The 13,005-nt window shown below is 42.0% G+C and overlaps 1 protein-coding gene across 6 annotated transcripts in view; it reads left to right on the forward strand.

Moving 5' to 3' along the window:
- The window catches only part of 2700049A03Rik (RIKEN cDNA 2700049A03 gene), a 173,117-nt gene that overhangs the window by 69,472 nt on the left and 90,640 nt on the right, over positions 1–13,005 (forward strand). For 4 of the 6 annotated variants that reach the window (XR_001780505.2, NM_001163378.1, XM_006516364.3 and 1 more), the window contains 2 exons: positions 9,723–9,877; positions 12,872–12,980. The exons of the other annotated variants lie outside the window; for them this stretch is intronic. Coding sequence is in view for 3 of the 4 variants with exons in the window: in NM_001163378.1 (NP_001156850.1) it covers positions 9,723–9,877; positions 12,872–12,980 (264 nt within the window). In the remaining variant the exon portion in view is untranslated. The remainder of the gene's footprint in view (positions 1–9,722; positions 9,878–12,871; positions 12,981–13,005) is intronic. 6 annotated transcript variants of the gene reach the window in all.

Consider the following 13,005-nt stretch of genomic DNA (forward strand, 5'->3'; position numbering starts at 1 on the left):
ATAGTAAGAGAATTTTTCTATTATATTATTTATTGTTATAATGAAGAGAAAAGGTAATAGCTTTGCATGTTTATGTTAGTGTCCAGTCATGGCACTACTACTAAGACTCTTACTAATTCCCATAGTTATTTTAGGATCACCAATACTATTGGTTCTATTCCTTTATTAGAGACCCAAATCCTTTAGAGGTTTTGGGGTTTACCATATCATCAGCAAAGAAGTTTTTTTTTTCTCTCAACAGCAGATAAGCTAATTCTCAATTTATTTGCTAGACAGTTAAAGAAAAAATGTTAGAGAAGTGACATAGGACCAGAGAAGGTCATACATACAGAATGAAAACAGCAAGTGTGACAGCAGAGCATTAGTTACTCTACAGTTTGCATGTTATTGTCTTTGTTTTAATTGGTCTTATAGTGTACTAGAGAATTAAGGAGGAAGTCATTCTGATAAATTGCTTTGTACATATTAACTACTATAGAGATAAATATTAAAGCTCAATGGGTAAATTTTGCTTTGTGCAAAGTCCATTAAAAACTTGATTTAGAGAGAACCGGACAGCTTCTGGGACGGGCAGAAGCACAGAGCCGCTGAGGCAGCAGCCTGGGCGGGCCGCAGACAACCGGCCACCATCCGGACCAGAGGACAGGTGTCCGCCTGGCTTGGGAGGCGACCTCAGCCTCAGCAGCAGCGGTCGCCATCTGGGTTCCGGGACTCCGCGGGACCTAGGAAATTAGTCTGAACAGGTTAGAGGGTGCGCCAGAGAACCGGACAGCTTCTGGGACGGGCGGAAGCACAGAGCCGCTGAGGCAGCAGCCTGGGCGGGCCGCAGATAACCGGCCACCATCCGGACCAGAGGACAGGTGTCCGCCTGGCTTGGGAGGCGACCTCAGCCTCAGCAGCAGCGGTCGCCATCTGGGTTCCGGGACTCCGCGGGACCTAGGAAATTAGTCTGAACAGGTTAGAGGGTGCGCCAGAGAACCGGACAGCTTCTGGGACGGGCAGAAGCACAGAGCCGCTGAGGCAGCAGCCTGGGCGGGCCGCAGATAACCGGCCACCATCCGGACCAGAGGACAGGTGTCCGCCTGGCTCGGGAGACGGCCTTGGCCTCAGGAGCAGCGGTCACCATCTTGGTTCCAGGACTCCCTGGAACTTAGGATTTTAGTCTGCACAGGTGAGAGTCTGCACCACAGAAGCTGACAGCTTCTGGGAACTGCCAAAGCAACACAGCTTCTGAGAGAGGCCCTGTTTTGGGCCTTTTTCTTCGACCAGGAGGAGGTCCAAAAACAAGATATCTGCGCACCTTCCCTGTAAGAGAGCTTGCCAGCAGAGAGTGCTCTGAGCACTGAAACTCAGAGGAGAGAATCTGTCTCCCAGGTCTGCTGAGAGACGGTAACAGAATCACCAGAAGAACAATCTCTAAACAGAGTCAACTATAACTACTAACTCCAGAGATTACCAGATGGCGAAAGGTAAACGTAGGAATCCTACTAACAGGAACCAAGACCACTCACCATCATCAGAACCCAGTACTCCCACTTCGCCCAGTCCAGGGCACCCCAACACACCCGAAAACCTAGACCTAGATTTAAAAGCATATCTCATGATGATGGTAGAGGACATCAAGAAGGACTTTAATAAATCACTTAAAGAAATACAGGAGAACACTGCCAAAGAGTTACAAGTCCTTAAAGAAAAACAGGAAAACACAATCAAACAGGTAGAAGTCCTTACAGAAAAAGAGGAAAAAACATACAAACAGGTGATGGAAATGAACAAAACCATACTAGACCTAAAAAGGGAAGTAGAAACAATAAAGAAAACTCAAAGTGAGGCAACACTGGAGATAGAAACCCTAGGAAAGAAATCTGGAACCATAGATTTGAGCATCAGCAACAGAATACAAGAGATGGAAGAGAGAATCTCAGGTGCAGAAGATTCCATAGAGAACATCGGCACAACAATCAAAGAAAATGGAAAATGCAAAAAGATCCTAACTCAAAATATCCAGGAAATCCAGGACACAATGAGAAGACCAAACCTACGGATAATAGGAGTGGATGAGAATGAAGATTTTCAACTCAAAGGACCAGCAAACATCTTCAACAAAATTATTGAAGAAAACTTCCCAAATATAAAGAAAGAGATACCTATGAACATACAAGAAGCCTACAGAACTCCAAATAGACTGGACCAGAAAAGAAATTCCTCCCGACACATAATAATCAGAACAACAAATGCACTAAATAAAGATAGAATACTAAAAGCGGTAAGGGAAAAAGGTCAAGTAACATACAAAGGCAAGCCTATCAGAATTACACCAGATTTTTCACCAGAGACTATGAAAGCCAGAAGAGCCTGGACAGATGTTATACAGACACTAAAAGAACACAAATTCCAGCCCAGGCTACTATACCCAGCCAAACTCTCAATTACCATAGATGGAGAAACCAAAGTATTCCACGACAAAACCAAATTCTCACATTATCTCTCCACGAATCCAGCCCTTCAAAGGGTAATAACAGAAAAAAACCAATACAAGAACGGGAACAATGCCCTAGAAAAAACAAGAAGGTAATCCCTCAACAAACCTAAAAGAAGACAGCCACAAGAACAGAATGCCAACTTTAACAACAAAAATAACAGGAAGCAACAATTACTTTTCCTTAATATCTCTTAACATCAATGGTCTCAACTCCCCAATAAAAAGACATAGACTAACAAACTGGCTACACAAACAAGACCCAACATTTTGCTGTTTACAGGAGACACATCTCAGAGAAAAAGATAGACACTACCTCAGAATAAAAGGCTGGAAAACAATTTTCCAAGCAAATGGACTGAAGAAACAAGCTGGAGTAGCCATCCTAATATCTGATAAGATTGACTTCCAACCCAAAGTCATCAAAAAAGACAAGGAGGGGCACTTTGTTCTCATCAAAGGTAAAATCCTCCAAGAGGAACTCTCAATTCTGAATATCTATGCGCCAAATACAAGGGCAGCCACATTCATTAAAGAAACTTTAATAAAGCTCAAAGCACACATTGCACCTCACACAATAATAGTGGGAGACTTCAACACACCACTTTCACCAATGGACAGATCATGGAAACAGAAACTAAACAGGGACACACTGAAACTAACAGAAGTGATGAAACAAATGGATCTGACAGATATCTACAGAACATTTTATCCTAAAACAAAAGGATATACCTTCTTCTCAGCACCTCATGGTACCTTCTCCAAAATTGACCACATAATAGGTCACAAAACAGGCCTCAACAGATTCAAAAATATTGAAATTGTCCCATGTATCCTATCAGATCACCATGCACTAAGGCTGATCTTCAATAACAAAAAAAATAACAGAAAGCCAACACTCACGTGGAAACTGAACAACACTCTTCTCAATGATACCTTGGTCAAGGAAGGAATAAAGAAAGAAATTAAAGACTTTTTAGAGTTTAATGAAAATGAAGCCACAACGTACCCAAACCTTTGGGACACAATGAAAGCATTTCTAAGAGGGAAACTCATAGCTCTGAGTGCCTCCATGAAGAAACGGGAGAGAGCACATACTAGCAGCTTGACAACACATCTAAAAGCTCTAGAAAAAAAGGAAGCAAATTCACCCAAGAGGAGTAGACGGCAGGAAATAATCAAACTCAGGGGTGAAATCAACCAAGTGGAAACAAGAAGAACTATTCAAAGAATTAACCAAACGAGGAGTTGGTTCTTTGAGAAAATCAACAAGATAGATAAACCCTTAGCTAGACTCACTAGAGGGCACAGAGACAAAATCCTAATTAACAAAATCAGAACTGAAAAGGGAGACATAACAACAGATCCTGAAGAAATCCAAAACACCATCAGATCCTTCTACAAAAGGCTATACTCAACAAAACTGGAAAACCTGGACGAAATGGACAAATTTCTGGACAGATACCAGGTACCAAAGTTGAATCAGGATCAAGTTGACCTTCTAAACAGTCCCATATCCCCTAAAGAAATAGAAGCAGTTATAAATAGTCTCCCAGCCAAAAAAAGCCCAGGACCAGACGGGTTTAGTGCAGAGTTCTATCAGACCTTCAAAGAAGATCTAATTCCAGTTCTGCACAAACTTTTTCACAAGATAGAAGTAGAAAGTACTCTACCCAACTCATTTTATGAAGCCACTATTACTCTGATACCTAAACCACAGAAAGATCCAACAAAGATAGAGAACTTCAGACCAATTTCTCTTATGAATATCGATGCAAAAATCCTCAATAAAATTCTCGCTAACCGAATCCAAGAACACATTAAAGCAATCATCCATCCTGACCAAGTAGGTTTTATTCCAGGAATGCAGGGATGGTTTAATATACGAAAATCCATCAATGTAATCCACTATATAAACAAACTCAAAGACAAAAACCACATGATCATCTCGTTGGATGCAGAAAAAGCATTTGACAAGATCCAACACCCATTCATGATAAAAGTTCTGGAAAGATCAGGAATTCAAGGCCCATACCTAAACATGATAAAAGCAATCTACAGCAAACCAGTAGCCAACATCAAAGTAAATGGAGAGAAGCTGGAAGCAATCCCACTAAAATCAGGGACTAGACAAGGCTGCCCACTTTCTCCCTACCTTTTCAACATAGTACTTGAAGTATTAGCCAGAGCAATTCGACAACAAAAGGAGATCAAGGGGATACAAATTGGAAAGGAGGAAGTCAAAATATCACTTTTTGCAGATGATATGATAGTATATATAAGTGACCCTAAAAATTCCACCAGAGAACTCCTAAACCTGATAAACAGCTTCGGTGAAGTAGCTGGATATAAAATTAACTCAAACAAGTCAATGGCCTTTCTCTACACAAAGAATAAACAGGCTGAGAAAGAAATTAGGGAAACAACACCCTTCTCAATAGTCACAAATAATATAAAATATCTCGGCGTGACTCTAACTAAGGAAGTGAAAGATCTGTATGATAAAAACTTCAAGTCTCTGAAGAAAGAAATTAAAGAAGATCTCAGAAGATGGAAAGATCTCCCATGCTCATGGACTGGCAGGATCAATATTGTAAAAATGGCTATCTTGCCAAAAGCAATCTACAGATTCAATGCAATCCCCATCAAAATTCCAACTCAATTCTTCAACGAATTAGAAGGAGCAATTTGCAAATTCATCTGGAATAACAAAAAACCTAGGATAGCAAAAACTCTTCTCAAGGATAAAAGAACCTCTGGTGGAATCACCATGCCGGACCTAAAGCTTTACTACAGAGCAATTGTGGTAAAAACTGCATGGTACTGGTATAGAGACAGACAAGTAGACCAATGGAATAGAATTGAAGACCCAGAAATGAACCCACACACCTATGGTCACTTGATCTTCGACAAGGGAGCTAAAACCATCCAGTGGAAGAAAGACAGCATTTTCAACAAATGGTGCTGGCACAACTGGTTGTTATCATGTAGAAGAATGCGAATCGATCCATACTTATCTCCTTGTACTAAGGTCAAATCTAAGTGGATCAAAGAACTTCACATAAAACCAGAGACACTGAAACTTATAGAGGAGAAAGTGGGGAAAAGCCTTGAAGATATGGGCACAGGGGAAAAATTCCTGAACAGAACAGCAATGGCTTGTGCTGTAAGATCGAGAATTGACAAATGGGACCTAATGAAACTCCAAAGTTTCTGCAAGGCAAAAGACACCGTCAATAAGACAAAGAGACCACCAACAGATTGGGAAAGGATCTTTACCTATCCTAAATCAGATAGGGGACTAATATCCAACATATATAAAGAACTCAAGAAGGTGGACTTCAGAAAATCAAACAACCCCATTAAAAAATGGGGCTCAGAACTGAACAAAGAATTCTCACCTGAGGAATACCGAATGGCAGAGAAGCACCTGAAAAAATGTTCAACATCCTTAATCATCAGGGAAATGCAAATCAAAACAACCCTAAGATTCCACCTCACACCAGTCAGAATGTCTAAGATCAAAAATTCAGGTGACAGCAGATGCTGGCGAGGATGTGGAGAAAGAGGAACACTCCTCCATTGTTGGTGGGATTGCAGGCTTGTACAACCACTCTGGAAATCCGTCTGGCGGTTCCTCAGAAAATTGGACATAGTACTACCGGAGGATCCAGCAATACCTCTCCTGGGCATATATCCAGAAGATGCCCCAACTGGTAAGAAGGACACATGCTCCACTATGTTCATAGCAGCCTTATTTATAATAGCCAGAAGCTGGAAAGAACCCAGATGCCCCTCAACAGAGGAATGGATACAGAAAATGTGGTACATCTACACAATGGAGTACTACTCAGCTATTAAAAAGAATGAATTTATGAAATTCCTAGCCAAATGGATGGACCTGGAGGGCATCATCCTGAGTGAGGTAACACATTCACAAAGGAACTCACACAATATGTACTCACTGATAAGTGGATATTAGCCCAAAACCTAGGATACCCAAGATATAAGTTACAATTTCCTAAAGACATGAAACTCAAGAAAAATGAAGACTGAAGTGTGGACACTATGCCCCTCCTTAGAAGTGGGAACAAATCACCCTTGGAAGGAGTTACAGAGACAAAGTTTGGAGCTGAGATTAAAGGGTGGACCATGTAGAGACTGCCTTATCCAGGGATCCACCCCATAATCAGCATCCAAACGCTGACACCATTGCATACACTAGCAAGATTTTATCGAAAGGACCCAGATGTAGCTGTCTCTTGTGAGACTATGCCGGGGCCTAGCAAACACAGAAGTGGATGCCCACAGTCAGCTAATGGATGGATCACAGGGCTCCCAATGGATGAGCTAGAGAAAGTACCCAAGGAGCTAAAGGGATCTGCAACCCTATAGGTGGATCAACATTATGAACTAACCAGTACCCCGGAGCTCTTGACTCTAGCTGCATATGTATCAAAAGATGGCCTAGTCGGCCATCACTGGAAAGAGAGGCCCATTGGACACACAAACTTTATATGCCCCAGAACAGGGGAACGCCAGGGCCAAAAAGGGGGAGTGGGCAGGTAGGGGAGTGGGGGTGGGTGGGTATGGGGGACTTTTGGTATAGCATTGGAAATGTAAATGAGCTAAATACCTAATAAAAAATGGAAAAAAAAAAAAACTTGATTTAATATAAAATGTCCAGCAGAGAGTGGTTATTTGTTATATCTAGGAAATGGTCAGCTCTGCAATCCTAGTGAAGGTGATTGCCTTTAAAGGCAAAATGTCTGTGGTGCCATTAAGATGTTTCATTTTAAACAAGTTAGGTCATGAGTAACTCTTTTTAAGTCTTTCATTATTGATTAAATAAAATTATGCTATATTTAAAAGATAACCAATAAAAAGAAAAAGTAAGGTTTTCTTAGAAATATTTGTGGAAGGAGCTGGCTGGCTCAGTCAGTAAAGCAATTTCTGTGCAAGCATGAGAACCCGAGATTGAACCACATCAAATGGTGAGCATGAGGCTGGAGACACGGCTCAAGTTTAAAACACGTGCTGCTCTTGCAGAAGACCTGGGTTTCGTTTCCAGCACCCACATGAAGGCTCACACGCATCTGTAACTCCTGCTCCATAGCATGTACCATCCTCTTACCTCACTGGGCACTAGATATGCACATGGGGGCATATATACACATGTGGGCAACACATAAGGCTAAAAAATAAGTCTTAACTTGCAGGGGAGAGGGGGAGTAATGCCAGCCATCATGGTGCACACTTACAATCTCAATGTTGGGGCACCAGAAGAATCTCTTTGGACTCGCTAGCCAGCCAGAGTAGCATAATTTGTAAGCTTTAGGCTAAAGAGAATCTTAAAGGAGATTGACAGCATTCCCAAAAATGGAGACCTGAAGTGGTCCCCTGGCCTCTACAAAGTTGTCTTAGAGTTTCATTGCTGTGAAATGTAGAGATCATCTTTATGTACTGTGTGGAAACATCGCCTCAATAAAAAGCTTATGGCCAATGAGCTGAGGTAGGACTAGAAGGTGGGACATCCAACATAGAGAGAGAGGATTCTGGGAAATAGTCAGGCCAGGGAGATTTGTCCAGACTCTGATAGAGAGAGACTCGAGAAGCTGAGGAAAGGTAACTAATCTAACCATGTGGCATGACTTAGACTAGTTTAAACAAGGTGATTGAGTCATGAATTAGCAGAAACAAGCCAGAGCTGTTGGTCTAGGTGTTTATTCATATATAAAAAGTCTCAGAGTCATTATCTTGGGGAACAAAGAAGCTGGGTAGAAAAGCCACAGTAACAGTGAAGAGACACCATGATCAAGGCACCTCTTATAAAGGCAAACATTTAATTGAGGCTGGCTCACAGTTTCAGAGGTCCAGTCCATTATCCTCATGATGGGAGGCATGGTGGCAGGCAGCGGACACAGTGCTGGAGATGGAGCTCAGAGTTCTACGTCTTGATCCTCAGACCGCAGACTATGCCACACAGGGTGGAGATTGGGCATATAAAACCTTAGAGCCTCTCCCCACAGGGACACACTTCCTCCAACCAGGCCATACTCCTAATAGTACCATTCCCTGTGGGCTAAGCATTCAAACACAGGAGTCTATGGGGGCTATTCCTATTCAAACCACCACAACAGTCAAGCACCCGTGTGTATGTGCACCCATGTATACATGTGCAGCTGTGTAAACATGAACACACGCACACATATGCATGCATTAAAATTCATTTTAGGAAAAATATGAAATATAAATATAAAGCCAAATGTTAAAAGCTGTCGATTTTACGTATCTGTTGATTCACAGCTTTCAGACAGTTCACTGAGTGAGTTATAAATGTGAAAGCTCTTGGAGTATAAAGGGCAGCACACATGTACAGTGATACCAGATACATAGATACTTCTGCTCTTACCTTTGTACTGTTTGGATCGAGGTGATGTTTAGATTAGGGAAAATAATGATCAGTGTGATCATCTGAAGATAAATCCTACAGAACAGAGCTAATTGATGCCGGCATGTTCTAGCCAGGAATTGTTCCTTACATAGGATTACTTTTTTTCCATGGACATATATTCATTGTACATAGTACTACATTTCAAAGGAACGGACATTTTTATAACACTATGTCATGTACTTTGGCCATGTCCTCCCATATCCCTGTGGTAGTCTTGTCAATCTGACACAGTCTGTTATCTGAGGAGGGAGTCTCAACGAGAGATTCTCTCTCTTCACTTGGCCTATAGGTATGACTGTGAAGAGTATCTAGACTAGTGGAAGGCCCACCCACTGTGGGCGACACCAGTCCCTGGGCAGAGTATCCTGGATTTGTATGAGCGGAGACAGCAAGCTGAGTGTAGCTTCACGCGTTAGTTACCTCATTCATCTGTGCTCTTTCTTGACTGTGTGTGATCTGACTTCACCTTCGCCTGGGTGGGGACCTGGCGCTGTGAGCCAGGCAGAGCCTTTCTCCCTCAAGTTCCTTTTCCAGGGGATCTTATCACAGCAACAGGGAATGAAAATAAGACACCCTCTGTCCTCCCCTTTGTCATCTCTTCTCCTCCTATTAGTCTCTATCTGTAGCAAGGTTACATTCTTAAATAGAAAGTATTATATTGAATCTGACTTTTAGTGATTTACTGTTTCTGAGTAGCTGCTTAGGAATGCTGGGAAGTGTAGTCTGTTGCTTACTGTTTTACTAAGGTAACTCTGACAAGTTAACTTTTTCTTTACCTGTTTGATATAGGTAATATTTGTGAAGATTTATGTGCCAGTCATGGTCCAATGAGCTTAAGGGAGCTGGAGTTGCAGCCTGATTCTAACCTTATTCTTCCCATAACACACACTACAACAGCAGTCAGCGATGGTAATTTACCAGAAGCAGCTGAAGATTTTTCTCAGGTACCAAAACAAGAAATTTGTACTTTACTTAAGATAAGAATTGTAAACTCTGTGAGTTCAAGGACAGCCAGGGCTACATAGGGAGACCCATGTCTCAAAACGAACAAGAACAAAAACAGACTTGATTTCAATCCCTAAAACATTTTAGGGGCCGGGAGAAGCAGAGACAGTCTTACTATGCAGTCTATGATGCCTCAACACACACAGCATCTTCTAGAATGTTCTCAAAGGAGGAAGGAGAACCAGCTCCACGAGTTGTCCTTTGACCTACTCATGAACACTTGTCAGCACAATTCCCTGCCCACACAAAATAAATGAAATTTTAAAGAATAAAAAGTATATAAAATGTCTGACACCTAGTTAAGTCACTGTTATCGTTTATGACTCTGCTATAAAAAAGCCAGCTCAGTGATTTGTGCCTATTAAGTATTTCATATTTATAGCTTTAAAATTTATACAATATGTTCCACAAAAGCATAACAATTTTATAATGAGTGAAACCAATAGCCCATGAAACCTTGTATATTAAAAAATTAGAATGCTTGTTCTCAAAGATTTTAATCTAAATAAATGTTCATGGTAATAAATACAGTTTTATATTCATGGTTAGTAATTTATTCCTCATTGTAAATTAATTTATTCAATCAGTATTCTTTGCATGGTATTTTACAACATTCCATGATATCAAGGAAGAATATTAAAAATATATGATAAAAGTTGCTTATGGAATACAATATTATGTAGGGTTTGTTATTGCTAATCTGTGTTCAAACAAAGATCAGGAAAAACTAATAAATATGCAAATAGTGTCTGCATTAAAGAAAAGATTTTGTGACTAAAAGGCAAGAACTTCATGGATGCAATGACAAAAGCCCCGTAGATGACAATGAGAATTAAATAATTAGTTCTTACCAAAAATAAGAACTTCTACTCTCCAAACACAGTACTAAGAGGATGAAAAGTAGCAGAGTAGGAGACAAGTTAGCTCAGAGCATAGAGAGGACCAGCGTTAAATGTGCGTACAGCGCAACTCAAAGTGCACACACCCTCATCCAGAAGATGCATGAAAGGTCAGTCAGCGTGAGCTGCTGTGAGACACTAGGAAATGCAGAGTAAAGCCAGCGACCTCTGTACCCTGATTAGAAAGCAGAAGGCTCTGAGGCTGCCCTGGATCTGCTGGCAAGGATGTGCAACAGCTGAGCTCCAGTACGTTGCCCCTGGGAATTCCGAGTGGTATCAACGTGCAGCTGACATGTGACGAACACATTTTACTTCCTAAGAAAATATAGAACAGATGAGTGCTCATAGGAACTCTGTATTTGTCTTAGCCCCAACTTGGAAGCAACACAATGTTCAGCAAATGGTGATTGGAGAAAGTATATTATGTTATATACTCTAGAATACCACTGTTCCCAGGGCACTGTGAGTACAGGAACTCTTGAGATAGACAATAATTCTTATTTATTTATTTACTTACTTACTTTTTATTGATTCTTTGTGAGTTTCACACCATGCATCCCAGTCCCACTTCTCTCCCCATCCCCCACCGCCCTTGGCTCTTGCAACCTCCTACCCCCAAAATAATAAAAAACATATACAAACAAACAAAAACAAAGCATAGAAAACATCTCATCATGGTAGCTGTAGTATGTCAAAGCATATCTCACAGTCTATCCCTCTGTCCACACAGCTTCACTTGTAAATGTTCATTGCAGTGAGTCATTGGTCTGACACCATCAGTACTGGATCCTCGCCAGTCTCCTCCCAGTTATCCTGTTGTTGCCCTGGATCGTGGAGATTCTGCAGCCCCGAATCAGCAGGACTGACCCTTTTACTGGTCTCAGTAGTTCCCAGATGATAGAGATTTTGGAGGTGGGCCAACTCAGAGCCCTGGATCTGAGCCTGTATAGTAGCTGAGCTGCCCAGCCTGCTGGCTCTTCCTCATCCATGCTCCCAAGGCAGGCAAACTCTACTGCTCCAGCTGAGCCATCCAGTGGTGCCATCAGCAGGAGGCAGGGCCAGCTCTTGTGCTCTCATACCCTGCAGTCAGCTCAGCTGCACCTATGCCTCCAGAGCCAGCTCGGCTGCCTAGTTAATGCACAGGTCCCACTGTCCCAAGCCTGTGAGGGGCTGGGCCTGCTCTCCCACGTGCTATAGCTAGTGAGAGGCCAGGGATAGCTCTCTCCCTTAGGCCAGCTCTCCTGACCACTGCAGGAGATTGGGGGGGGGGTGAGAGGGCATCACCCCTGTACCCATGCCACCTCATGGCAAACGAGTAGTGGGCCTGCTCTCCTATGCCTTTTGGGAAGGCTCACCCTGTGCCCCCTCCACCAGGGCCAGCTCTGCTGTGCTGCCCAGGTGAGGTGCAGGGCCTGCTTTCCCAAGTGCTGCAGCAGGCAAGTAACAAGGGCCAGCTCTTTGCCTTTCAGGACCCCACGGCCTGTTTTCCCAACTGCCACCAATTGGGAGGCTCCCCCCCCCAAAATTATGTTGAGTAAAAGCTAGTACCTTCTCCTTGTAAAAAATATACAATGATTCCACTTAATAAAATTCTAACCAAATACAGTCATGATCACTTGTAATCCATACTTATGAGGCTGCGTCAGAGGATCACATGTTGAAACTTGTAAAATAAAAAAGAGAGAGAGAGAGAGACGCTAGAAAATGCAGTCTAGTCTGTAACAAAGCATTTCAGTTGTTGGCTTTGCATAGTGGGAAAGATGGTGCAGATGCCTTTGTTGGCCTGTCACCTGCATCTGTCACTCTGGAGTCACACGTGTCATAAATCCCAGCATCTCTGCATTACCTAAGAGGTGTGGTGCTCACAAGAGGGATGGGTGTCTTCACACTCTCACACTGTGAACTGTGCCTTAAGTCCAATCATGAAATAGCTACTTAAAAGCAAATCAAATTCTCAAATGTTTATATAATAGAACCAATTTAACTTTTAACTTAAAAAAATAATATAATGGCTTCATTTCTTAAATTCTTTAGTACCAACAAAAGCAAGATTCAGACATTAAACAAGTTGAACACAAGCCAATACAAAGACATCTAACCAGTGTAAGAAATAAACCTGACAGTACACTTTCACAGCATCAAGGTAAGCTATTTTTGTATCAGATAGT

Source organism: Mus musculus, chromosome 12, assembly GCF_000001635.26.
Source record: "Mus musculus strain C57BL/6J chromosome 12, GRCm38.p6 C57BL/6J".
Classification (NCBI taxonomy): domain Eukaryota; kingdom Metazoa; phylum Chordata; class Mammalia; order Rodentia; family Muridae; genus Mus; species Mus musculus.